This window comes from Bos javanicus, chromosome 6 (genome assembly GCF_032452875.1).
Source record: "Bos javanicus breed banteng chromosome 6, ARS-OSU_banteng_1.0, whole genome shotgun sequence".
Classification (NCBI taxonomy): Eukaryota; Metazoa; Chordata; class Mammalia; order Artiodactyla; family Bovidae; genus Bos; species Bos javanicus.
In genome coordinates this window covers 113,778,915-113,806,330 of record NC_083873.1, presented here as the reverse complement: position 1 = coordinate 113,806,330, position 27,416 = coordinate 113,778,915, and the positions used below count along the sequence as shown (strand labels likewise).

Genomic DNA, 27,416 nt, shown 5'->3' with positions numbered 1-27,416 from the left:
CACTTCCTTTTCTTTTTAACGGCCAAATAATATTCCACTGTGTGGGCTTGCTCGTGCGTAGTTGCCAAGTCACATCCTACTCTTTGCGACCTCGTGGCCTACAGCTTCACAAGGTTCCTCTGTCTGTGGGATTTCACAGACGAGAATACTGCATTGGGTTGCCATTTCCTTCTCCAGGGGATCCTCCTGACCCAGGGATTGAACCTGCATCTTCTGCACTGCAGGCAGATTCTTTGCTGCTGAGCTGCCAGGGAAAGCCTGGCATGGATACAGGGCATTGCTTACCTGTCATGCACGGGTGGACATCTGGGTTGCTTCCACTTCGGGCTACTGTGAATAATGATGCAGTGAATATCATACATGTTTCTTTGCAGACACAGGTTTTTACTTCTCTTGATTATTCAGTTCAGTTCAGTCACGTCTGACTCTTTGCAAGTCATGGACTGCATCACACCAGGCTTCCCTGCCCATCACCATCTCCCAGAGTTTGCTCACACTCATGTCCATCAAGTCAGTGATGCCATCCAACCATCTCCTCCTCTGTCGTCCCCTTCTCCTCCTGCCTTCAATCTTTCCCAGCATCAGGGTCTTTTTCAATGAGTCAGCTCTTTGCGTCAGGTGGCCAAAGTATTGGAGCTTCAACTTCAGCATCAGTTCTTCCAATGAATATTCAGGACTGATCTCCTTTAGGATGGACTGGTTGGATCTCCTCGCCGTCCGAGGGACTCTCAGGAGTCTGCTCCAACCACAGTTCAAAAGAAATCAGAAAAAGCAGCTGAACACATACATGTACACATATTTAAGGGATGAGACTGCCGAGCCACGAGGAGCCGCCCTTCCTCAAGCCTGCCAAGCCCATTCCCAGCTCAGACCCTCTGCCTGCAGGCTCCTAAGCCATCTGTGACCGCCCTGCCCCCTGCAGATCATTATCAGTTGGATCTTCCCGATGGCATTTACCACCATCAGAACCTACCTCACTAGTTTTTGGTTCTATGTCCTTCCCCCTGCTATAATACAAGCTCCACGAAGGCAGGGATTTGTCTGACTTGGTCATGAGTGAGCCTCTAATCACCTAGCACAGGGCTGGCCACTCCCAGGATACTCAGTGCAAATGGCCTAAAGTAATTTAATTCCCTGCATCTCAGTAAAGTGCCTCCTCTTCCAGGAAGCCTGCCCCGATCCCACCCCAGCAGTCTTGGTCAGTGTTTACTGTCCGTCTGCCCACTGGACTCAGGGCGGCGGAGGGCCGGGTCTACTGTGTTTTCTTTCTCTGCCTCACACCTGCCCACATGGGCCTGGCGCACAGCAGGTGCAGGCGAGTTTCGCCAAACCACACATCCCCCTGACACAAGTCCACCTTGACGGGTCACACCCCTCAGGGAATCAGTGATTCTCACTCATCCTGGGTTCAATTCGCCCACTCACACATCTCAAATTGGAAGGACGCTTGAAGGTAAACCCCGGCCACACCGGAAGTCACGACCAATTCTCTGATTCCGCAGGTCACACTGCCTGCGAGAGGGTTCGCCATAGAGGAGTGCAGCAGACAGCCCGGGAGAGAGCTCACGGAAGTGCAGATGCTGGGCCCTCCTGGCCCACTCCCAGTCGGGACATCTAAGTGATGTGCCTTTATCACAAGTTCCCCCCAGGAGAGTCTGATGTACACCAGTTTGGAAAGAAGTCTTCAAGGACATCACTTCAGCAACCCAGAGAAAAACAGAAAAGAAAGAAGGTGATACTATTTGCCCATCAGAACCCAGGGACATCTGGTCAACCCTAGGGGTGGGCAGTTGGCACGCCAGCACGAAGGAGAAAGTCAATGTGATTAGATGTTTAATTGGGCGCCTCCGTGAGCTGGCGCATTTGCCCACGTAAGTAATTATGATTTATTAAACAGCATCCTGCTTATTAAAGCCTTCTTCCCTCTCTCTGACAAATCAGTGGAGCATTGCTTTGTTTGGGAAAATCATTCCTTTTTTAAGAAGCTGTGTGGGTGCTGCTTAATTAATCATTTACTTCCTATAGCAACATCGAAACAAACTAAATGTGAGCGCTGCTGAAATCATTTCTTGAAGCTTCACATAAGCTCACCCCTGAACTCCTTCCCACTGCGCAGGGCCCAGCGAGCGCCTGGAGGGGGACTGAAAACAGCTGCCTCCGAGCACCAGCCCAGGGACACCACCCCAAGTGCTGCACCCAGCGTAGGGCAGGCGTCTCCAACCCCCGGGATCTAATGCCTGGTGATCAGAGGTGGAGCTGACGCAATAATAATAGAAATAAAGTGCACGATAAATGGGAGTGTGCTCGAATCATCCTGAAACCATTCCTCAACCCCTGGTCCGTGGAAAAACTGTCTACCACGAAATCTGTCCCTGGTGCCAAAAAGGTTGGGGACCGCTGGCATAGGGCATCTCCCCCCGAGTCAGGCAGCAGCCCCGGCCCTTGCTTGAATCGATCCCACCCTCACCGAAGTGAACACTGAGTGGATATCTTCAGAAAATCTGTTTGAAGGGGGCACCAACATCTTGGCCTGCCTGGGACCCACCCACGGCCCATCTAGGGTTTGAACCAGTGAACCAGTGAAGTTGCTCAGTCGTGTCCAACTGTTTGCCATCCCATGGACGGTAGCCTACCAGGCTACTCCATCCATGGAATTTTCCAGGCAAGAGTACTGGATTGGGTTGCTATTTCCTTCTCCAGGGGATCTTCCCAACCCAGGGATTGAACCCAGGTCTCCCAAAATGCAGGCAGATACTTTACCGTCTGAACCACCAGGGAAGCCCAGGAATTAGGAAAACCAGCCCTTACCTCTCCTTCTGCCTCTCCCATCCGTGTATCTCTATACTCCAATTATTCTCTGAGGGCCTACTATGCACCAGGCTTTAACTTAGGGTGCAGAGTTAAACCTGTTCCAACACTGCACCCCCCAGCAGTGGGAGGTCACGCCAACACCGATACGTACCACAGAGCAGGAGTGTGGCCCTGTGCCCTGTCATCCCCGAGCCTCAGTCTCTGCTTCAGGAGCTGGGAAAATAACCTGGAGCTGGCCTCCTCACTCCAGGGCAGCCTCCCCACATCAGGCCTGCAGCCAAGCCGGGGCTTGATGACAAAGCCAGGCTCGCAATCTGCAGCCTCAGCCCAGCCCCGGGGACACTAAGCCATCTGGGCCGGGTGGCCAACACTGGCTACTGTTTAAATGCTGCGAATGCTTTTCATGGAACTAGTACTCAAATCCATTCCACAAATCGGCTTCTTCCACCGAGTGAGCCAAACACTCCTCGATTTTCACACGGACAGGGAGGCATGACTCTGAGGCTTCGTGGTGGCCCCTGAGGGGTGGTTAGGCTCCCATCTGCCCTGCGGGGTCTCCTGCTTTTCCTTCAAACTCCCAACTCAGGACAGCTGCAGATTAGAATCATCCAGGTGCCAGGCCTCTGCCCAGACCCACTAAACCAGGCTCCCTGGGGGAGCTGCCGGGGCTGCAGATACTGTAAAGGCAAGTTAGAGACCCCCAGACCTGCAGGGCTTCAGCACCCAGCTGTCCCACGCATCATCGCAACCTCAGCGTGGCCCCAAAGTCTAAAACCATCTCTGCAGTCAGGAAATGACGATTTCTGATGGAGACAGAGAAACAAATAGACAGGCAGACAAAAAGATAAACCAGATACAGGTTGCCTGGTGTAATTAAAGAAACAGGTGGAGACTAGAAATACGAGTTTAAGGAGACTGATGGGAAGTCTTTGCTGTGAAGATCCTCAAAGTGAGATACATTCCAGGCAGAGGGAATCACGGGGACTCGGGCAATAAGGTGGGGAAGGTCTGACACGTCCAGAAGCTGGAAGAACACAGCTCTGCAGAGGGCAGAGGGCAGGGCGAGTGGCGGCCAGGCAAGAAGTCTGGATTTTACGTCAAGAGTGCTGGGAAGCCCCAGGGCGGTCCTCTGCATGTGAACACGGCTGGATGGATACGTATTAGAAACAAGCCACGACAGTCCCACCAGGATCCGTCAACACAACATTAAAGGGTGGCCTTCTAGACCTTTGCCATCAATTCCCACCAGCTTCAGCGAAAACACACACGGAGTATGGAATCCACCACGAGTTAAATACAGAAAAGGTATCAAGTCATTTTTAAATTCCCCAGTCTCCTATTTCCACCCCATATGCTGAGCAGAAATAGAGAAAAAGAATATGTACTGTGTTTAACAAGGCAGAGCGTTTTAAATGTCTTTAATCTCTTGAGAGAGGAATTATTTCAGTGGGCTGAAGCCAATATCTATAATGAATATCTACAAAAAGTTGAACCCAAGAAAAAAACTTTGGGGGGCTAAAAATTTTCATGTGATTTCTAGGTAATTAACAGTTTGGTCTTCCCCAGGGCAAAAATAGGCTTTCACCTGAAACTAATTTCCTTTTTGGCTACCAAGGCCATTCTTTGAGTGATGGAGGAGAAGAAAGCTATTAGAATCCATTTACGCAGCGCAAATAGGAGGTGACACCCAGCCGAATGGGAGGTGAGCCGGCCAAGTGCAATTAGGAACAAGAATCTCCTTGTTTGGGTTTCTCCCGCTGTTTAACCCAATCTTCTACTTCAGCCAAGTCAGATGGCTCACAACCCTCCAGAGGTGAACTTCTGCTTCTGCAGGGGGCTGGCCCCTGACTCCTGGCTGGTCCAGCGGCTCAGCCCACCTTGGCCATCCTCTGGTCTGTGGGGAGAGTCCCACATCACGCGTGCGATGGTCCATCCTAGGTCACAGCTAATCAGCAGGAGGTGCAGGCCTGGGACCTTATTCCCCACGGGCGATGTGACCCCGGCCTGGCTTAGGTCCCCTCTCCAGGGCTCTCAGCCTTCCCCTAGACCTCTCAACCATCACCATCCTAAAACCCGAGCCTCTATTCAAGACCCCAGCCTCCCAGGGGAAGTTGCTCACCAGTCACCCCCTCAAGGCTTCCTTTCCTGCTCATTCAAGCCACTGGCTGTTTCCTCGTTTCATCCACGTGTGCACCGTTGTCACACACATGTGCGTGCGTGCTCAGTCGCTCAGTCGTGTCCGACTCTTTGCGACCCCGTGGACTGTAGCCCGCCAGGCTCCTCTGTCCACAGGATTCTCCAGGCAAGAGTACTGGAGTGGGTTGCCATGCCCTCCTCCAGGGGATCTTCCCGACCCAGGGATCAAGCCTGTGTCTCTTACGTCTCCTGCATTGGCAGGCGGGTTCTTTATCATGGTGCCACCTGGGAAGCCCTGTCGCATATGCCCTCACTCACAAAACTAAATGAGTGACCTGAGGGAAGTCACGGGCTGTGGGCGTTTCTCCCTTCCACCCACCCCGGGGGATCTGCCTTCCATTCGTAAAAGTTCAATATTTGCGATTTGTTATTCAGAGTTGCCCATAGGACTTCCCTGGCCATCCAGTGGTTAGGACTCCAAGCTTTCACTGCCAAGGGCACCGGTTCCCTGGTTAGGGAACTAAGATCCTGCAAGCCACACACCACGGCCAAAACAAGTTGGCCAAATTTTTCCTCCAAGAAACTTAAAAACGTTCATCTTCAGTAAAAGCACGCAGGCTCAGGCTCAGGACAGGAGCTGTCTGTTCTGTGGACCACCAAGCAGGTTGAACAGACCGAAGGATGGACACAAAAGGCCAAGTGCCACGCACGTCGGTTAAATGCACTTTAAAAACGGCTTTCATTTATCTTCAACTCACTACAGACACCCCTACTCACCTGGTCCTTCCACATTCACTGAGACCAGCTATGCCCAAGGGCTCTGGCACCTGTAAGGCCACAGGGTCCTCGGGCCCTAAGCGGGGACCCCAGTGTCCCAGGGAGATGACCAAGGGCAGAACGTTATGGTCTCCAGTATGGGCTATGGTGGGGGCAAAGCAGAGGAGGCCAGTGGTCAGGAGCCCAGGCTGGAAGGTTCCAGACCAGACAGAGGGGGTCAGAGGCACAGAGACCAAGACCAAAGTGGAGGAACAGCCAGAAGACAGTCCATGGCAGCCTCAGTGTAAAGCCGGGGCGAGGCTGGCAAAAGAAGAGGCAGGTGGCTAGCTGACGCCAGTCCCCAAAGATGCCCATGTTGTAATGCCCAGAGCCGCCGCCTGCATGACCTCGTGAGGGACCCTGCAGCTGTGATGAGGGATCTTGAGACGGGGACATGGTCCTGAATTGTCCAGGTGGGCCCAGCATACGCACACGGGTCCTCGAAAGAGGGAGGCAGAGAGAGATTTGACACAGGGCAAGGGAACATGGGCATGGAGGCAGAGCTCGGGATCCAGGGGCCCGGAGCTGAGGACTGTGGGGCGGAGTCAGTGAGGAGACCGAGAAGTGACGACAGCCCAGCGATCGCGGTCATGCAAAGAAGGGCCACAAGCCAAGGAATGTGGGCGCCTCCAGAAGCTGCAGGAGGCAGGGAGCAGATTCTCCCAGCAGGGGGAGGGTGGGGGGAGGCCCAGGAGAAACCAGCTCTGCCCACACCTGGACTCCAGCCCGGAGAGAACGACTCTGGACTTCTGACCTCCAGAACCGTAAGAAAATACATCCGTGCTGTTCTCAGCCACCGAGGTTCTGTCATTTGTTACAGCAGCCAGGAAGGAACCAGAGCACGTAGACACGGTCTGCAGCCAGAGAACAGCTGCAGCCCCACCCCTCTGCCCAGCACTGCTGGCCCCAGGTGGACCAGTCCAGGGCTGGGCTTCCACTTGGGGCCAGCGCTCACCATTCACAGAGACAAGGGGACCTGGTCTCACCTTCGGCTAATGCATGCCATCACGTGGAAGCAAAACTGGGGTCATTCAGCAGTGCTGGGGATCACCCTACTTTACTCTTTAAAAAAAAAAATTTATTTATTTGGAGGTGCTAGGTCTTAGTTTCAGCACATGGGATCTAGCTCCCTGACCAGGGATCGAATCCGGGGCCCCCTGCATTAGGAGCACAGAGTCTTAGCCACTGGATTGCCTGGGAAGTCCCCACCCTGCTTTTCGTGAAGTTCCTGAGTTGGACAGATTCACAGCCTGGAAACCCAACCAGCCAAGACAGGCCCCCTTCAGGTCCATCCGGATGACACGCCCTGCTTTCGTTAGCATCACCTTCTCAGGCACCCTCGACTCGGTGCTGACCTCAGCTGCTCTCAGCGAGACCAGACACCCTGGAATGTGCTGTCTCAGGGAGGGGGTGAGCCTCCCGTCCCAGGAAATATCCCCAGCTGGGACTCAGTGACCTCCGAGCACCCTGGAGATGCTGAGACCTCTGAGTCCACCCTGGACTCCTCCTGGGCAGCCAGCCTGCGCAGAGTAGGTGCCCACGTGGCGTCTGCTGAATGATTCTGTCCCCCCGGAGCCTTCCCACCCAACAGCTGTCCTTTTGGCAGAAGAAGCCGTGAGCGCAGGCTGGCTTCCTTCTCGAAGACAAGACCCATCTGTGATTCACCTTCTCCTACGACTCCTGTCAGACACCCCGGGCTGGAGACTGGAGGCAAAGACACCAAAACAAAGATTCGTAGCCGACTTCCTGGCAGAAGGAATCTCAGCACTGCCCACAACTCACTCCCCGCGGGGAACTCTGTAGCTCAGGGAAGAGACGTGAAATAAAAGCCCAGGAAGGTTGCTGCAATGGCCCCAAGCCCTGGAGACTCAGCCAGGGTGGGCTCTCCTGGGGCTCCCCCACCCCCGCCTTCTGGGGCACCGTCTGGAAAGGGCCCAGGCCTGGGATCCTGCAGACCTGGTCTAGACCTGCTCTCCCACCCGCAGCTCTGGACTCTGTTCAAACCACTGGACTTCCCAGCACCTCAGTTTTCTCATCTGGAACACAAGGCCAAGAGGCTTTAAGATGCCTGACAACACCGTCTTCCCTGGTTTAACTCAGGGGCTCTGGGCTTCTTCAGGTTGAGATTTTGGCAAAACGGGGGCAAAATGAGGGGGAACACGGACCCCAACTCCGGCTCCAGGCTAGGGTGACCACACCGTCCCAGCCCTATCTTCCCCCCATGACACGACCCAAGACGGCCGCCTCCAGCCCTAACTGGGATGGTCCACGTCCAGGGCGCAAAGCCTCGGGTGTCCCAGGAAACTCCCACTCCTACTGGGGTGACATCAGCTGCCCCCCTGCACTTCACCCCAGCCAGTCCTCACAAAGTGCCCGTGGCCCCCCGCATATGTGATGACCAACAGACAGCCCAGGCCACCTCAAAGGAGCCGCCACGCCAGTGAGAGGCAGGGAGGGCCACCCAGGCAGGGCCCTCCTCTACTCTGAGCTTGGTGCACGGGGGCATGACTCCCGCAGATCCGGGGGGACCCTGCAGACAGGCTGGGGGGCCTCACCACTCAGCACGCTGTCAAAAGCAGAAGTGAGGGGCAGTGCTGGCCTTGACCATGCGGAAATCACGTAGCCCATAACTGACCCGTCTGGGAGTGCAGGGCCCCGGGGAGGGGGCGGGGGGGCGTTATGGACAGCCACGGGAGTTCTCCCAGCATGGGAGGATGAGCGGTCAGGGAAATGCTGGCAGAGGCTCCGGGCTGCTTGCAGCCGGACTCCGTCACTCACCACAGAACCTTCTGCAGGGTCCCACTCAGAACTACATGTCCAGTCTCTTCTGCAGGTTGGGGGGGAAGGACAGAGGTGTCTGTCCAGGGTCAGCGCCCTGGTCTGGCAATCAGCACTTCACCTGGCAATCAGCATTTCCATCCTGAATATTCACTGGAAGCACCCATGCTGAAGCTGAAACCCCAATACTTTGGCCATCGGATGGGAAGATCTGGCTCATTAGAAAAGCCCCTGATGCTGGGAAAGATTGAAGGTGGGAGGAGAAGGGGATGACAGAGGATAAGATGGTTGGATGGCATCACTGACTCGATGCACATGAGTTTGAGCAAGCTCCAGGAGTTGGTGATGGACAGGGAAGCCTGGCGTGCTGCAGTCCATGGGGTCGCAAAGAATCAGACACAACTGAGTGACTAAACTGAGCTGAACTGGCCAAGATGATGGGTTCGGGGTGACATGTTCCCCGTGCCGGCCAGCAGGTCTCCGTCTGGACTTCTGTTGGGAAGCACTGGTGGGAGGCAGCGTTCTTCAGCCTCGGGTGCTCAGGGAGCTGTGACCGGATGGGCTGTCGGAGAAGGGGGCCAACACACAAGGACACAGAGCCCAGAGACAGAGGCTGGGGGACAGAGACTGAGAGGCCACACCTGGGGCCCCTGGAGCCAGCCACGCCTGAAGCCAGCACCCTCGACGTTTAGGACCTAGGAGCTGACGAGTCCCTTTCTTCGCTCAGGCAAGCTGGGGTTGGGTTTCTGTGACTTGTGACCAAGAATCTTGCTTAACACACCCACTTCTGCACAAAGAGTTACAGGAGCCATGGGAACAGCAGGAAGCGAGAACACACAACCCCACCCTCCAGTAACTGTCGGCCCAACCAGGAAGATCTCACCAGTCGGCCCAGACACACCAGGTGGGGACACGGGGTGTGACCAGCACTGTCTGTTTGAGGCTAGGAGGAGAGGCAGACCCCGGAGCGCCGAGGGATGGGAGCCAGCCCTCATCCTGGGCCCCCTGCACTCTGCCCCTTGTCTTCCTCCCTGCATGAATTCCTCCCCCTACACGGGCTTGCGGGGGTAGCGGGGTGGACAGGAAGCCTGCCAGGGCAACCACGGGGACGCAGGGCTCAGAAGAGATTTGCGCACACATCCGGCTGGGCACGTTCTTGACAGAATTAGGCAGACGGACACCAGATGCCGCTCTTCATAGACCTGCACTACTATGGAACATGGCCATTGCATTTTCTTCCAGGTGGAGAAGAATAAAAGGGACTAAGGATTAGCGGACAGACTCTTAGCTACCCGCCCAGCGTCACACCCACTTCCCTCTTAATGAGCTGGGGCCATGCATGCACTTGGTGGAATTTCAGGCGGACGATCCACACCCTTCAAAAGGCCCCGTGACAAACGTTAGGGCGGCGACTGTCCAGTGTCACCGCCTGGCTCCTCCCGGGGACTCTCCCTCCTGGTTCTCCCTTCTCCCAGCCCACCCTCAATTCCCAAACTCACCACACCACAGCCCTGCTGTTGCCACCACCTGGATGCCCTCCATCCCTCCCCCCACCATCCTTCACCCCGCCACCACCTCTGGGAAGCCCTCTCAGGTTTCTCCAGACGGGGAGGTGCTGGGGGAAGCCGCGTTCCCTTCAGGAGGGTTAAGACCGAAAGTCAGAATCTACTGACTTAGGAAAGCAAGGCAGACCCATGAGATGTCTTGTACGGTGAGTCTGTGGCCCCGACTCAGCTCTGCTATAAATGTCAGCACCTTCTGAGGATAGTAGGAGCTTCGGGAAGAGCCCGGTGGGCATCAAGGTGCTGGCAGCTGGCTGCCCACCACCCCCTCCTCCTTCCCCAAAACGCCTCTCATGTTGCAGGTCCATAAGTGGCGGTGGGTCCTCAGACCCCCTTCCTAGGATAAGAGGGGAGCCAGGCGGCAAATGGGACCACCCTCCAGGCTCCGCCCCTTCCAAGCCAGGGCGGGGGAGACACGCGGCTCTGCGAGCCCCTTCCCATGCTGAGGACACCCAGACCCAGGCTCGGCCACCAGCTCATCTAAGGGACTAGAGATGTCATACCCCCCGCCCTCCCCCAGGACCCCGGGGACCCTGAGACAGGCAGAGAGGTAAGCCCAGCCCTGGGGCCTGGCAGGGCCCCAACCGAGGCGGAGAGGGGACAGACTCACAGTCTCTCATCCTTCACTACTGGGGGGCCCAGGCCCTGCATGCAGTGCCTCAGGACAGGCAGGGCTGGGACCCCATCATGCGACTGGCACCTGGGCTACAGCCCCACCTCCCATCCCATCCCACCCAGACACCCCCACTCCCGGCGATAATTCCCCATCACTCCAGTGGGCAGTGCCGCTTGGAAACACTCCTGAAAGCAGGACTCTCACGAGCCCCGGGGAACAGAGGGCGGTCCGCTTCCTGCCCTCACGTGCAGCGTGGACAGTCCCCCCACCCCCACGCTTCTCCCAGGTCAGAGGTCAAGGTGGCCAGCAGCAAAGTCAGCCAGACCTGCACATCCCGGAAGGGCGAGGTGGGGTTGCTGGCCAGGCAGCGTGAGGCGGGTCACCCCAGCGTCCAGGGCCCGTCTGGCTGGCTCCTCCGTGTCAGGAGGGCAGTGGTGACCACAGGCCCAACTCCCCTCCCTGGGGCCGGCAGTGCGGGGGGGAGGGACGCTGGAAAAGCGTGTCCCAAAGTACCCCTCCCACTAGACCCCCCTCCCCAGAAGGCCACGGATTTCAGGTTTCCCCGTGGCTGCTGGGCCTCTGTTTGGTGAGATAAAAAGAAAGTCTGATTGGACCTTAGGAGGTGAGCATTTCAGGCCATAATTCATATCAGGAAATTTACCAGAAACCAGATGTCAAGGAGAAATACTCCCTTTAAAAGTGGGCTCTTGGAGCCGACGTTGCTGGACTTTGCTTTGTTTCAGCAAGCCCCTCAGGAAATGGGACAAAAATGGGACCACATCAAACTCCCTGTGGACGCTGGCACATTAGCACAGCCCTGGCCAGATGCTGGGGTGTGCTCCAAGCACCGCCTCAACCCCCCAGGGGTGCTGGTGTAAGGGGAGGGTGCGAGCACATAGCCACAGCCTCCAGAGGCCACACCTTCTCAACCTTTTAAAAGATGACCTGCTGATGCAACTTGGAAGAAAAGACATAGGCAAATTTTCAGGGGTTCCCTCCCTCCCCAGGGCTGACATCAGAACCTGGTTATCCTTGTGAGCTTCAGTTCAGTTCAGTCACTCAGTCGTGTCTGACTCTTTGCTTCCCCATGGGCTGCAGCACGCCAGGCCTCCCTGTTCATCACCAACTCCTGGAGTTCACTCAAACTCATGTCCATTGAGTCGGTGATGCCATCCAGCCATCTCATCCTCTGTTGTCCCCTTCTCCTCCTGCCCTCAGTCTTTCCCAGCATCAGGGTCTTTTCAAATGAGTCGGCTCTTCACATCAAGTGGCCAAAGTATTGGAGTTTCAGCTTCAGCATCAGTCCTTCCAATGAACATCCAGGACTGATCTCCTTTAGGATGGAGTGGTTGGATCTCCTTGCAGTCCAAGGGACTCTCAAGAGTCTTCTCCAACACCACAGTTCAAAAGCATCAATTCTTTGGTGCTCAGCTTTCTTTATAGTACAACTCTCACATCCATCCATGACGACTGGAAAAATCATAGCCTTGACTAGATGGACCTTTGTTGGCAAAGTAATGTTTCCACTTGTGAGCTTGGCCTGGAGGAAACATTTAGCCCACTATGGACGAATGAACAAGTGACCCCGCGAAAACACATGTTGAAAGATACCCATCGGGTCGACCTTCCAAATCCTGCATGCCGCCCCTCCAGGAAACTCCTCCATGTTTAAAGTCTGTCCCCTTAAGTCATTTATTTTTGTTGAAAAGCTGAGCCAACCATCTGCCGGGTGCTGGGTTCTGTTCTACGTGAATGTACGACACTCAGACCCAGAGAAGCCATTTAAAAGCCCCAACTGAACTGGGGGACTGCCGCTGTCTCCTTGCTGAGTGCCCTGGCTCTCAGCTGACCCACCCCAGCCAGAGGGCAGAGGCGCCATGACCTGGCTGCGTGGTCACTGCTGCCAATCGAAGGTTCTGGATCCTCTCCTTCTGCCTCCTCCGGTCTCTCCATCTGCCCCCTCAAAAGAGCTCATCTCCACCGGGAAGGCTCAGGACCCTCGCTGCACACAGGCGGAGATCAACTAAGGCCTTGCAGAGCTTCAGAGGTCTCGTGAGGGGCAGGCAGCTGGACAGGGAGGCCGGGTCCATCACCCACCAGCCGTGCGGTCATGCCCAGACACTCAGCAGGGAAGGAGCCGGGCCGGGGACCAGCAAGCTCCTCCTAGCCTCCTCAAGGTGCCAAACATTTACTGAGCATCTGCTAAGCACCAGGCGCTGGGGGACAGCAGAGAACAGACAAACCGAAGCCCTGCCCTCCTGGAGTCCACACCCTGGGGGGCTGGTGAGGACCAAGGAAAGGGCTGGGGTCTAGGGGACACAGGACATTAGGACCAGGAGCTGGGGTCAGAGGGGGGGGGCAGAATAATTTCCATGGGGTCCGTCTGTCCTTTCTCTTTCCCACCAGCCACGCCCTAAGTAAGTGTTAGTCGCTCAGTCGTGTCCGACTCTTTGTGACCCCATGGACTGCAGCCCACCAGGCTCCTCTCTCCATTAGATTTTCCAGGCAAGGATACTGGAGTGGGTTGCCATTTCCTTCTCCCAGGGAATCTTCCCAACCCAGAGATCGAACCCGGGTCTCCTGCACTGCAGGCAGATTCTTTACCGACTGAGCTACAAGGGAAGCCCATACCTAGCATTTACTACACTTCTACTCACCTGTGATTCACCTGTGATTTCCCCCACCGCCAGTTCCAGGATCACAGGATCCAGGGACTCATGAACTGGGATGGAAAAATAATGACCTCTTAATATTATTTTCAGTATTTATTTATTTGATTGGCTGAAGCAGGTCTTAGTTGCGGCATGGGGGATCTAGTTCCCCGACCAGGAATTGAACCCAGGCCCCCTGCCCTGGTCGTGAGGAGTTTTAGCCACTGGACCTGCCAGGGAAGTCCCGGCAGTGACCTCTTTATGTTCATCGACTCCAGCTGCGGCTGGGCACTTCTCCCTGCATGAAGAGGCAACAAGTCACAAGGGTGTCACTGGCACCTGGGACTTTGTCACCAACCACAGGTGCTTCCCAGGGCGTGGAGGCAGGTGCCGCTGACCGCGAAGTATCATTAACGCTCATCACGTCAAAGCTGTAGGAGTTATCACACTTGCTGCTAACTCTCGTCGATGTGTGACTAAAGGAAGTTAGTTTTAATACGTTGGTGACTTTGTGACCATAGAACTTATTTCCTTTCGGTCCTCTCTATTTTATTGTTGCGCTGGTTATAAAACCCACATTCTGAGAAAGTTCCATGGGGGAGGCTGTGACACACCAAGAGCTGAGGACCCATGTGCCAGGATGAAGGGGTGGTCCTCGGAGCTGGGAAGCCCCTGCGTGTGCACCCTTGGTCAGCCCAGCAGCTACCTCCAATCACAGATGAAGAACGGCTTCAGGGATGAATAAAAACCCTAAAACCCCTCTACGGTCAAGTGATAAATCAGAACATCAAGTTGGATGGGGTTAAGTAGTACCGATGGGAATAAATTGAGAAAAACATAAGTTTTTTTTATTGAGTGTTTTATTTTTACAGAGTGAAAATTGAATTATTTAGCTAGTCAATGAGGTAGTCGATAGGGGAAAGGGCCTAAGGGGGAAAGGGAGGAAGTGAGGCTCACGTGAACTTGAAATACAAAAGGTTAACCTAACTCCAGGACTTTGGCCACCTCACGCGGAAGAGTTGACTCATTGGAAAAGACTGATGCTGGGAGGGATTGGAGGCAGGAGGAGGAGGGGACGACAGAGGATGAGATGGCTGGATGGCATCACTGACTCGATGGACGTGAGTCTCAGTGAACTCCGGGAGTTGGTGATGGACAGGGAGGCCTGGCGTGCTGCGATTCATGGGGTCGCAAAGAGTCGGACACAATCTGATCTGATCTGAACCTTAGGGAGGCAGCAGCTCCAGGCCACGCCCCTCTGGACCACCCACCTCCCACCCCCGCCCCTGGCCAGTCAGCCTACTCCTGACTTTCCCAGGAGACAGATCTGGATCTCCTGGGCTCCAGGTAACAGCCCCCTCCCCTCGGGTCTCAAAGGGCAGAATGGGGGTTATCGGAGGAAAGCAGAAACAGCAGCACTGCACGTCTCCCCGCCGTGTGATTCCCAGGTGTGGGGTGGCCCTGAGCACTGTGACAGTTCCCCCTCCAAAACCACAGGGCCGCGGGTTTCTTTAGGGATTGCAGCCTTGCAGCTGACAGGTGGGCAAAGCTCAAGGCAGACACAGGAGTGACGTCTGCTGTGTCAGGCCACAGGCCCAACCCAAAAACTAACACAGAATTACCATGTGACCCCGCAATCCCACTTCTAGATTCATTCCCAGAAGTGGTGAAAACGGGAGTTTCAGCAGCCGTTTATACCCCCGTGTCCATAGCAGCATTGTTCACGATAGACCAGAGGTGGGAGCAGCCCAGTGTCCATGGATGGATGAACAGGTAAGCAAGTGTGGTCCATCCATGCGGTGGACTATGATTCAGCCTCGAAAAAGGAGGACACTCTAATGCATGCTACAGCATGCGTGACCCTTCAGGACAGCACACCAAGTGAAATAGGCCAGATACAAAAAGGATAAACAATGCATGCCTCCGCTTATACAAGGTCCTTAGAAGAAATAGAGTCACAGACAGAAGCAGAATGCTGGTTTCCAGAGAAAGCGGGAGGTGGGAACGGATGGGGGTTCATGTTTCTTGGGGACGGAGTTTCAGTTTGGGAAGATGACAAAGTTCTGGAGATGATGGTGGTGATGGGTTCACAGCCATGTGAATGGACTTCATGCCACTGAATGTCCACTTAAAAATGGTTCGGAGGGTAAATTCTAAGTTATCTGTAATTTACCACCACTGCCAACAAAGGTCCATCTAGTCAAAACTATGGTTTTTCCAATAGTCATGTACGGATGTGAGAGTTGTACCATAAAGAAAGCTGAGCACTGAAGAATTGATGCTTTTGAACTCTGCTGTTGAAGAAGACTCTTGAAGAGTCCCTTGGACTACAAGGAGATCCAACCAGCCCATCCTAAAGGAAATCAGTCTTGAATATTCATTGGAAGGACTGATGCTGAAGTTGAAGCTCCAATACTCTGGCCACCTGATTGTGAAGAGCTGACTCACTGGAAAGACCCTGATGCTGGGAAAGATTGAAGGCAGGAGGAGAAGGAAACGACAGAGGATGAGATGGTTGGATGGCATCACAGACTCGATGGACATGAGTTTGAGTAAACTCTGGGAGTTGGTGAGGGATAGGGAGGCCTGGCGTGCTGCAGTCCATGGAGTCGCAAAGAGTCAGACACGACTGAGCGAGTGAACTGAACTGAACCACCGCTGAGAAACAATAAAGAAGAAAAAAGCGTAAAAAAATTTTTTGCCCTAAAAAGGAGCGCTCAGGCTCAAGAGTGAAGAGTGGCATCACATCTCGGGCCTGTATCAGCTCTGTGACTTTGGGCAAGTCCCCGGGATGCTGCGAACCTCACTTTCCTTTGTAAAATGAGTGCAACAGTTGTATCCATGTCTTAGGACTGTTTGCAGAAGTAAATGAGATGATGCTTGTGATGCGCTTGGCACAGCCACGGGCACATAAAAGGGGGCTGTGATTATTAACTTCATGATTACTAATCAGAAGCAATATGTAAATGACGAGAAATTGTTATTCTAAGATAGAATTGCCTCTGAAGCAGAAGTATGGAGGCCATCCTACATGCCGCCTCTCCCGCTAAGGCCCGGGAGATGGTATCTCTCGCGCCTCAGAAATACACACGGCACAGACACTCATAAAGAACCCTTTCTGAATTAAAAGTCATTGGAATAGAAGCAGCCACATGCAGCCTGGCTCTTTTCTCCCTTTAATTTGAACTTAATTTATCTCCGAGCATCAGGACATGGCGTCGTGCAAGAGATGTGCCTGTTGGAGTCAACGCGAGCTCGGCATTGAAGGGAATGATCGGCTTTTGCAAGAAAATCATGAAGAAAGGAGGGTGCTGTTATTTCAAGATCTTCGCGCTGGTGTGAAAAGAAATTAATTAAATGATCATAATTTTCTGGACGAATGCAGTAACTGACTGCTGCAGAGATGCAAAATTAAGAAGCACCTTTTCCACCTCAAAAGAACAGTGGAGTTTTCATTCTCTCTCTCTTTTATTTTTTTCCGGTTCTGCAGTGACAGCTCCCATTCCAGGATTCCCATTAAATGTTTAAAACAACAAACAGAGCTTAATTGGGATACAGATGATACAATGCTGTGTGTCCTGGAATCCCGGAGCTGCAGCAGGAAGGGTTTTCCTGCTACCCTCCGAGGGCTGTCCATCCGTCATCGCCAGCTCCCAGGGGGCTGGGAACAGGCTGAACAGGTCTGTGTTTTACAACCCACGGAGTGCGGGTTAGGGGTGGTCGCACCGCGGGAGCCCATGTGAGGCGGTGCAGGGCATTCGCCTGCCCGCCATCCACTGGGCACTCCTGGAAGACCCATGGGTGCGTGTTTTCACGGCGCTTCTGTCCCCCGCATCCACGCTCACACCGAGGATGAGGCTTTCCAAGGATTCCCACAGCACGAGCAGGCTGGGGATAGAACCCCCAACATGGGCTTCACCTTCCAGACCCCAGGGACGGAGACCTCACCGTGACCACGACAACAGGCAGGGCTCCCCCTGCTCCCTGAGCTTCCAAACCTGGGCACAGGCTGGCCAGGAACAGGGCTGCAGAAGCGGCTGGCTTCAAGGCTTACCAGCATTGCCCCGCACTCCATAAAGCACCCGTGCCAACTCAGGAATTAGTAGGGCGAGGGCGAAACAGGCCACTGGGAAGCATCTGTAAATAACTCACTCTTTGGATGCTGAAAAAAGAAAAATGGGGAAGCTCCCCCCGCCCCAAACAGAAGGCAGTTTACAAGCTCCCACTCCGGGTCCTCCTAAACTGGGGGATCACGTGGGGGTGCCTGGCGTGTTGCCAGCGCATGATCTCACGGCTCCAGCCCCACACTCCCCGGTGTCATCCTCGGGGGGCTGAGCTTACCTCTGACCAATTATGCTAAAACCAAATGTTAAAACAACTGTAACTCTAAAGGAGGCCTACCAAGCGCTGGACTGCCTTCTAATCTGAAGGGGCGTGCAGAAGAAAGAAGCTAATTTATGATCTCCTTAAAACACTCTCAGGAACCCTCATGCAACTACAAATTAAATAGCCACTTCATTAAAGTAAAAGTAGATTTGTGCAATGTGTCCAGGAACCTAATTAACAGAGCTGTTTTTGTGCCTTTGAGCCAAGCTTCCTGATTGACAGACCTGTTCTTTCTCCGCCTGGTGCACCAGACTTTTCCAGAACTCCGTACCTCACCATCGGCCTGCACCCTCTCACCCTCCCAACCTCCTCCTAGGCCCGATGACGGTGACTCTCCCCACCCTTCAGAGCTGCTCGAGCATCACCTCCTCCAGGAAGTCCTCGGTGACCTCCCCAGCACAGATCCTTAGGGCACCAGAATTCTGCAATAAATTCCTGTCCAGTCCCAGTGACCCACCAGGACAGGAGTTGTGATTGGTTTTGCTCACCACTGCACCCCAGCACCTAACAGAGCCTCTTCTTTTTAACTTTTTATTTTATATTGGAATCTAGCCGATTCACGTGCTGTGACAGTTGCAAAGGCACAGAAGAATGACTCAGTCTCATACACACATGTATCCGTTCTCCCCCAAACTGCCCTCCCGTTCAGGCGGCCACATCACATTGAGCAGAGCTCCCTGTGCTGCACAGTAGGCCCCTGTTGGTTATCCACCTTTAATAGAGCCATGCAAACACGTCGATCCCCAACTCCCTCGCCATCTCCTCCCTCCACCCTCCCCATGCCATCCGCTCCCCACCCGCAACCATAAGTTCATTCTCTGAGTCCTAACAGACCCTCTTAGAAAGCAGCTGCTTTGAAGGCTAACGCGAGGTCTCTTCTCACCTGGGACTCTCAAACTTCGAATGAGTTCTCCAGGCACAGAAGAATGCCAAAGACGCCAGGTGGTCCTGCGCCCAAGACAGGCACCCCCCACCCCCAACTGCAACACTGCCAGCTTGCCTGCCAAGACTCTCCCAGACCCAGCCCGCCCAGCGTATGCGTCCACCGACCCCCGCCTGCCTCACAGCGCCCGCTGCCCTCACTCTCATCATTTGTGGTCCAGCCGCCAGGCCCAGGCTGGCACAGCTGGCTTCCTGACAGCAAATGTGACGGCCGCTCAGTGCTGGTCACCGCATCCCTCGACCTCTGTCTGCTTCTGTCTGTGTCTAGGTGGCCGCTGGCTGCCCTTGGTGAAGGCTGCGAGACAGAGAAGCAGCCCTGCATTGGGAAGATGCCCACCGGCCAAGCAGAGACCAGCCACGGCTCAGCCACCGTGAACTAAACCTCTCTCTCCAGTCCGGTCCCCACCCCACAATGCTGCAGGCCGGCACTCTGGTGGCCTGGAATTCCAAAATATCTCACGGAAGTTTCTGTAGACTTAAATGGAAGGCCCTGGAGCCACAAAGCCCGCCCATAGGAGTGGAGCACAGCTGTCACCACAAAGACCCCGCCATCAGACGCCAGGCTACAAATCAGCTTTGTCACCGGATTCATTCAAGAACCTGAAGGGCTTTCCATGAAGGCCCTTATGGTCCTCTGGACGTTGAAGGCTGGCCATGAGCCAGGAGGCCAGTGCCGCTCCAGGAAAGACAGAAGCCTGCAGCGGGGATAGGGAAGCGGGAGCCGAGGCGGGCAGCCACGCCCTGTCCATCCTCATCGGAGCCTGCTCTGAGATCCACTCTCCCCTCCCTCTGTCCCCTCCAGGGCCTGGGCCAGGTCTCAGCACCATAGCAGCCTCCTCCCTGAGCCCACCCTGCACACTGCCTCCAGGGTGGTGGCTGAAACTCAGCCCAGCCCCCGCGGCCACTTCCCGAGCCCCTGCTTCAGGCCGCGCCCTGTCGGAGCACTTTACACAGACGATCCGGCACTGCAGACAGATGTTCGAGCCATCACTTCCCCCAGATCTAAGACACCGAGGCCTCGGGAGCTCAGTCCATCCAACCCAAACCGCAGAGCCAGAAAGGGGCAGGGCCCGTGCGAACCCAGGCAAGCACCCATAACCCACGCTACCACAGTGGGCCCTGGGGCCTCATGTTTGGGGCCCATTCAGAGCTGACTTCAACCAGTTTTTTGTTTTCAAACTTCTTTCCTCTGGTTTCTCTTCATGCACAATGCACTCACTGTCTCCTTAGAGGGTGCATAGCACGCCTTCACATCCCCTCCCCCCAGATCTTGCTCAAGTAGCCCCTCCCCCAGGATGCCCCTCTCTGTCCCCCATGTGCGCCCCCCCCCCCACTCAACCTATAAGTTCACCCTGATAGCGACTCTTCAGGCAGTCTTCCCTGATTTCCCCACTGGGGAAGATGGTGCTCAGCCCCCGTATCTTAACTGTGCATGTCCATCCCTTCTTTCCCCACAGGACTACTCTGAGCCCCGCTGCGTGAAGCTCAAGGGACACAAAAGTAAATGAAGCCCCTTTCCAGCTGTTATGAATTAAAGTGTGCCCCCCCTCACAAATCATATGTTTAACTCCTAACCACCAGGACCTCAGGATGTGACTATATTTGGAGATAAGGTCTTTAAAGAGGGGATTAAGGTAAAATGGGGCTTCCTTAGTGGCTCAGATGGTAAAGAATCTACCTGCAACGCAGGAGACCCAGGTTCAATTCCCGGTTCAGGAAGATCCCCTGAAGAAGGGAATGGCAACCCACTCCAGTACTCTTGCCTGGAGAATCCCATGGACAGAGGAGCCTGATGGGCTACAGTCTGTGGGGTCACAAAGAGTCAGACACAACTGGGTGACTAGCACAACTTAAAATGAGGCCACCGGAGTGGGCCCTGATTCCATATGACTGGTGTCCTTGTAGGAAGAGATTAGGACGCAGACACAAAGATGGCCAGTCCTAAAGGAAATCAACACTGGAAGGACTGAAGCTGAAGCTCCAATACTTTGGCCACCTGATGCGAAGAGCCATTGGAAAAGACTCTGATGCGGGGAAAGATTGAAGGTGGAAGGAGAAGGGGACAATAGAGGATGAGACAGTTGGATGGCATCACCGACTCAATGGACATGAGTTTGAGCAAGCTCCGGGAGTTGGTGATGGACAGGGAAGCCTGGCGTGCTGCAGTCTATGGGGTCGCAAAGAGTCGGACACGACTGAGCGACTGAACAACAACACAAAGACGGCCATTGACAAGCCAGAGGGAGAGGCCTTGGGAGCTACCAACCCTGCTGCCCCCTTGATCTCATATGAAAAGTGAAAGTGAAAGTTGCTCAGTCTTGTCCAACTCTTTGCAACCCCATGGACTATACAGTCCAAGGATTTCTCCAGGCCAGTATACTGGAGTGGGTAGCCATTCCCTTCTCCGGTGGATTTTCCCAACCCAGGGATTGAACCCAGGTCTCCCGCATTGCAGGTTCTTTACCAGCTGAGCCACAAGGGAAGCCCTTGGATGACCAGCCTCCAAAACCCTGGGCAAAGCCCTGCTTTTTGAGCCATCCGGTCTGGCTCTCTGTTGTGGCGGCCCTGGGAGGCTGACACAACTGCCCTGAAGGAACCTGACCTCTGACAGGTGTGCCAGGTGTGACCCATTTCACACCTTCAGAAGCTCCACGCTCTGATTTGGAGCTCTGTGTCTCTGGGTATAAAACATGCACAAATGTTAGGTTCCCGAAGATCCCCCGGTAGAGAGCAGGGACAGTCAGGGCTGAATTATCTCTGCTCCCCTAGATGTCTCCAACCCAACCCTGCAAACAGGACACAGAGCAGAGGCAGAAAAGGGAGCGGGCAGGGTAGGCCAATCCATGGCCCAGCAGTAACAAAGCCAAACAAACGGCCTGGCTGCAGGAAGCTCACATTCCAGTCCATTAACGTATCCAAGCTACAGTTCCACTGCCCTAAAGAAAGGCATGCAGATGAGCTGCACTTCAATATATAACTGTGGGATTTCCCAGAAGCGGGAAAATTGGGACAGGGCACAGCGCCATCCCACTGGGGTAGCATCAAACCCTGAGCCTGGAACAAGAGACCTGCATCCTGTCGCATTGTCCTGTGTGTGTGTGTGTGTTAGTTGCTCAGTCGTGTCGACTCTTTGCAACCCCATGGGTTTTAGTTCTCCAGGCTCTCGCCTCTGCCCATGGAATTCTCCAGGCAAGAATACTGGAGTAGGTTGCCATTCACCTTCCCCAGGAGATCTTCCCCACCCAGGGATGTAACCCGGGTCTCCTGCATTGCAGGTGGATTCTTGACTGTCTCAGCCACCTGGGAAGCCTTCATTCTTGTCATATTTGCCTCTAAATCACCCCTCTGCCTCTGAGGGTAGCTAGCGAGACTCACAACCTGGAGCCTCTGTGCACCACCCCGTCTGGAAGCATCAAAGGTAACACCGGTTGGTTGCAATGAAACATTCATTTCACACCTAACAATTCATTTCTATGGCTAAACGGCAGACAGAAAGGCAGTGTCTGAACTTCCAAGCAAGTCCCCTTCTGCATCTCCATGGGAGCGGGAAGAAACCAAGCCTTTGGAAGGAAAAAGCACATATGTTCTCAGCGCTACAGCCACGGGGCCTGTCCTGGAGCCAGCTCACATCCTGTGATTCGCCATTCCTTTCTGCAGATGCTCTAAAATGCCGTTTTGAGCAGCTACCCCTCTCAGCAAATGCTTTTTCTATTAACTTGGAAAAACACCGGACACAGTGAAGCAAACACTTTCTCTGCTCACGCGAAGCACCTGGACAGGCCTAGCTCCTTGGGGCCGGATACCTGCGCAAACGAAGTGAAATGAAATTTTGAAAAGACTCTGCTCAGCAAATCAGCCTCAAGTCAGTTTCTTTCCTGTTGCCGCTTTCAAAGATGGGGCTTTCAAGCAGAGGAGCGGAGGTGATCCAAGTGCAGAATCCTGGCTAAAATCCTTGGCCCTGTGGCTGCCAGAGGGGCTTGGAGCGCATTTCTGAGTGCGGAGAAAATAACGTAACGCATGCGCGGAGTACTAAGAAACCAGAGACTGGGCGGGGCGGGGCGCGGCGGGGGGGGATGGCTTTCCTCAGCGCTTGGTTACAGCTTTCACTCCTCTTGAGTTTTCCCCAGGCAAGCGAAACTCAGGCATCACCTGCTGCCAAAGCCAAAGAATGATGTGCTTTTCCAGAGAGGACTCCAGTCTCCCATTCCAGAGAATGGGTGAGCCGGGGGTGGGGGGAGTAGGCGGTGTTGACAAGCGGAGTGGGTGGTGCTTGAGCCAAAGGCCTGGTCAGCGTCTCCAGGCTGCTCTGCCCACCTTCTCACCCACAGACGCTAACAGCCGTGAGTACTTGGGCTTCCGCCTCCTGAGTGTCTTGCTAAGTGCCAGGCCACGCCGGGCTCCGCACAGTCACCCCTGCCCGCCCCCGCTTTCCTAGCTCCAGGGGAGCAAGGCATCTCTCAAAGCTCCTCTCCAGATTTGGACTTCCTGCGACCCACTAAAGAGAAACCAGCACCCCCCTCCCACTTCCCACACCCAACCTCCCCCTTGCAGGCATTCACCTGCCAGCAGCCAGGAAATAGTCATAAGGGACCCACTCAACTCAGCCACTGTCCCCAAGGAGCAAAGCCAGGTGGGCTCCTCTGCCAGGCCCTGCCCCCTCGTCTCTCCAAGGAAACCCTGCACTCAACGGGGGTTGGCAGGCTAGCTCTCAGTGAGTCCTGAAGGTGCTGGTCCCATCTGGGAGGCTGGTCTCCAACACTCTGTGTCTCTCCCTAACTTCTTTCACCCCCACTGGCCACTCCCCACGAAGCTAAAATGAATTAGCTGCTGGATGAACCTGGGGCAGGGGTGGCGGGGAGGAGGGAGGCTTGGTTTGAATGTTCTGGCTCCACAGGATTGACTTAACAGTCAATATTTATTTGTTCCCTTGAGTTACTGGTGTCCAGGTTTTACCCTGCAGTCCCAAAGGTACAGCTTAGGGTACACAGGACAAGGTTTAGTAGTGAAACGGGAATGAGGGAAGGGCAGGGCCCAGCTGCACATCTGGGGTCTGACCCCTCTCTCCAGACGGTGCGGGTTTGGACCTCCAGGCACTTCCCTGGTGGCTCAGATGGTAATGAAACCGTCTGCAATGCAGGAGATTCAGGTTTGATCCCTAGGCCAGGAAGATCCCCTGGAGGAGGAAATGGCAACCTATTCAAGCATTCTTGCCTGGAGAATCCCATGGACGGAGGAGCCTGGTGGGCTACAGTCCACGTGATCGCAAAGGGTCAGATACGACTGGCTAGCAGGGCACTGAGCTCTGGACCAAGCAGGCTCATCCAGTGCTGCCCCTGCACCAGTAGGCTCACTCCCCCACCCCATCCCTCCTCCACCCCAGGGCACCCAGCACGCAGGGCTAGACAGAGGAGCTGAGTAACAGTACCACCCAGCCCAGGCTACACTCCTGCCCTGCCTCGAGGAGCGCCTGGACCCCCACCCCTCCACTCCTGATGGACTGATGGACGCAGGGCCTGGCCCTATGCCGTCTCTCCAGAAGTTTGGGGAGCAGTGGTCAAGGAGAAGGGTTGGGGGCAGCCCCTGGACAATGAGCGGACATGGATGCAAGGGAGTGAGGAGGGGTTCCCATCTCCTCTCCCCACAACCAGCCACTCCCACACACACAGCTGCTGGCTGTGCTTCCCCGGCCCCAACCCCACCCAGGGGAAGAAGGTGAGGGTTAGCCCCATACCCCTGACACACCACCCAAAGGAGGAGCGGGTAGGGGTAGGACCCGCAGGGCTGGTGGAAGGAGGCGCCAGAGGACCCTAACAGAAGTGTCTTTGCTGGGCAAGGGTGTCCAACTTCCAGCTGGAACGAGGCCAAAGTAGCGGCGAAGGTGGGGGAGGGCGGGGAGTGCAGGAAGCTGGCCCGAAGCGCGGCGCGGAGCCCAACTCCCCGGGTTAGCAGATCCCCGCACATCCAGGTGCGTCCGGCGGCGGGTCCTCCGGACCGGGAGAGGGGCTGCCCCAGAACCGGACGCCGGGCTGACCGCGGAGGTCCTGGAGCCCGTGGAAGTGCCAAGAGCGGGTACCGGGTAGACCAGGGTGGAGAGAGAATCCCAAAGCAGCGCTGGGCGGACCCGGCAGAGGATGAAAGCGATAGAGGTGCAACACCGAGTTGGGAGTGATCTTAAAAGGCCTGGGGGCGCCCCAAGGTGGCCGGGGTCCCGAAACCTCCAGAGACACCCCCAACCTGCGGTCCGGAGGCCAGTGGGGGTGCCCCCGAGACGGCTCAGGGTCCTGGAAATCAGTGGAAATGTCCCCGAGGTAAGGCAGGGTGCTCACGTATCTGGAGACCTCTTCCCAAGTGGCCCCGGGCCCGCAGGGGCGCCGCCAGGGTAACTCCCGTCCCCAGGTCTCCGAGAATAGCGGGGTGACTGCGGGGCCGTCCAGAAGTGGAGGCTCCGAGGTGTCCGGGTCAGGGCTCGCGGGGGGCGCGCGGAGGTCACTTACACTGCTGTTCTCGCCCGTCCAGTGCACCATCGCCTGATTGTGCGTCGCGTCCCCCTTGAGCACGAACGACGTGCTGATGAGCGAGACTTGCGCCCGCGAAGCCGCTCCGGCCATCGGCGCTGCCCGCGCCCAGCGCCCCTGGCCCGCGGCGGGGGCGCCGTCCTCGCCGGGACCCGGAGCCTGACCGGGACCCGGGGTACCGGGCTCCTCGTCGCGCGCCTGCCGATCCTCGCCACCGCCGGGCAGCGCGCGCCCCGCAGGCGGGTTCGGCGGCGCCCGGGTCAGCCGGGCGCGGGGACCCAGGCGCCCGGGCTCCGGGGAGCGCCCCGCCGCCCCGCAAGCGGCCAGCAACAGCAGCAGCAGCAGGAGCGGCCGCGAGCGCGGCGGCGGCGGCGGCGGCGGCGCCCCCGGGCTCGGGGCTCGGGCGGTGGGGCCGGGGCCCTTCGGGGCGCGCGGGGATCCCCGGAGCGCCATGGTCGCCGAGGGGCGGCGGCGGGGCCGGCGGCGGGGCGGCGCGGGCGAGAGAAACCGCTGCCGGGAGAGCGGAGGGCGCTGGGGAGCGCGAGCGAGAGCGCAGAGAAAGGAGCCGGCGAGGGGAGGGCGCCGGCGGGAGGAGGGGACTCGGCGCTCCGCCGCCGCCACCGCGCAGCCGAGGGCGCACCGCCACCTGCCGGCCAGCCCCGCGCCCGCCCGGGCGAGCGCCAGACGCTCAGCAACCGGGCTGGCGGAGGTCCTGGGGCGCGCCCCCACCCTCCAGGGCCGCAGGCCACAGACCTCTGTCCTCAAGCCTTGCTCCTTTCCTCCTCCTCCCCGCCTCCTTCCCTCCGCCCTTCCTCTGCCCCTTTCTTCCTGTATTTACTGAGCACCTACTCTGGAAGAGCCAAGTGCCAGGCCCTGGGGATAACCGAGTGAACACAGCCAGGTGCCTGGTTCATCAGCTGAGAGTCTGCTGTCGGGAGACAGACCACCCCCAAGTGGATGCGGTCATGGACGAAATCACCCCAGGGAGACAGGATGAAGCCAAATCATAAGTAAAAAGGTGGTCTCTTACAGGGGCCTCTGAAGGAGTAGCAGTGGGTCGAAACCGAACCCAGCACCTTGAGGATGAGCAGGAGACCGTTAGAAGTTGGGGAGGGGGAGGTACTTCGAAAACCCTAAGGCAGCTTCCAGACGACCTATTCCTGCAGCCATGCCTGGGGCTTAGCTTTCGGGACTTGCGGACAGTGGCTTTAAGTCCCAACCCTGGGGGCCACCAGGGGGGCTGCCCTGAACGTAAGCACAGACACCTGGGCGAGAAGAAGGTGTGGGTGAGGTCCCATTCCGAGCCTGGCGGGCCACCGAGCAGAGAGGAAAGGGAGGCTCAGAGCATGGAAGCCCCCACACAAGGTCATGAACCTGCTTTAGCCGGAATTCAAAGTAAGAGTCAGCTTTGCATCCTCTGCCAGGCCAGGGGCCACTCCCTCCATCCCCCTCCCCAGTGGCCCCTGTGTTAGAAATCCTCAGGCTTAGTGTCCTTGTCACACTCTCCTCCCAGATGGGTCTCTGCTTCAGAAAGAGAATGCTCACAGAGAGAGCCTAACAGGGCAGAGCAGCAAAGCCTCAGACATTCGGGAAAGACAGACAGCGGGGCTTCCCGCTGGCCCCAAAAGAGCTCAACCACCTAGCACCCTCTCTTCTGCGGGCTCACCCAGATTCAACCAGAATTCATGCCCAATGAGAGACTGGGCTTGCCCTGTGCCCAGCGCTGGGGTCAGGGGCAAGGGGCTGGCTAGATATCTACACTGCCATCTCCTACCTCAAAGTGTGCCCTCTCCCCTCCACGGTGTAAATTCCCAATCTGTCAGAGTCTGAATCTCCAGGCCCAGGGTCAGGAGAGGAGGGGAAGCCAACATCTGGAGGAACATCTGTCCAACACAGAGAAGAGAAGAACAGATCGGGGTCAGTGCGGGGCTGAAGGGAGGGGGTGGCGAGGTGTGGGGGTGCGTGTGAGCTCAGGTGCAAAGTCGTGTCCGACTCTGCGACTCCGTGGACTGTAGCCCACCGGGCTCCTCTGTCCATGGGAATTCTCCAAGCAAGAATACTGGAGTGGGTTGCCATGTCCTCCTGCAGTGGATCTTCCTGACCCAGGGATAGAACCTATGTCTCTTATGTCTCCTGCACTGGCAGGCAGGTTCTTTACCACTAGCGCCCCCTGGGACGCCCTGATTCATCCCTTATCTGAATC

At 56.1% G+C, this 27,416-nt stretch overlaps 1 protein-coding gene across 2 annotated transcripts in view; it reads right to left on the bottom strand.

Annotated features, from left to right (window-relative positions):
* SORCS2 (sortilin related VPS10 domain containing receptor 2) overlaps positions 1–25,715 on the bottom strand; it is a 493,339-nt gene extending 467,624 nt beyond the window's left edge. The window contains exon 1 of one of the 2 annotated variants that reach the window (XM_061420930.1): positions 25,193–25,715. In XM_061420930.1, coding sequence (XP_061276914.1) covers positions 25,193–25,666 — 474 coding nt within the window. In that variant the 5' untranslated portion in view covers positions 25,667–25,715. The remainder of the gene's footprint in view (positions 1–25,192) is intronic. The other variant, XM_061420932.1, reaches the window with a different exon arrangement.
* Positions 25,716–27,416: the final 1,701 nt, after the last annotated feature.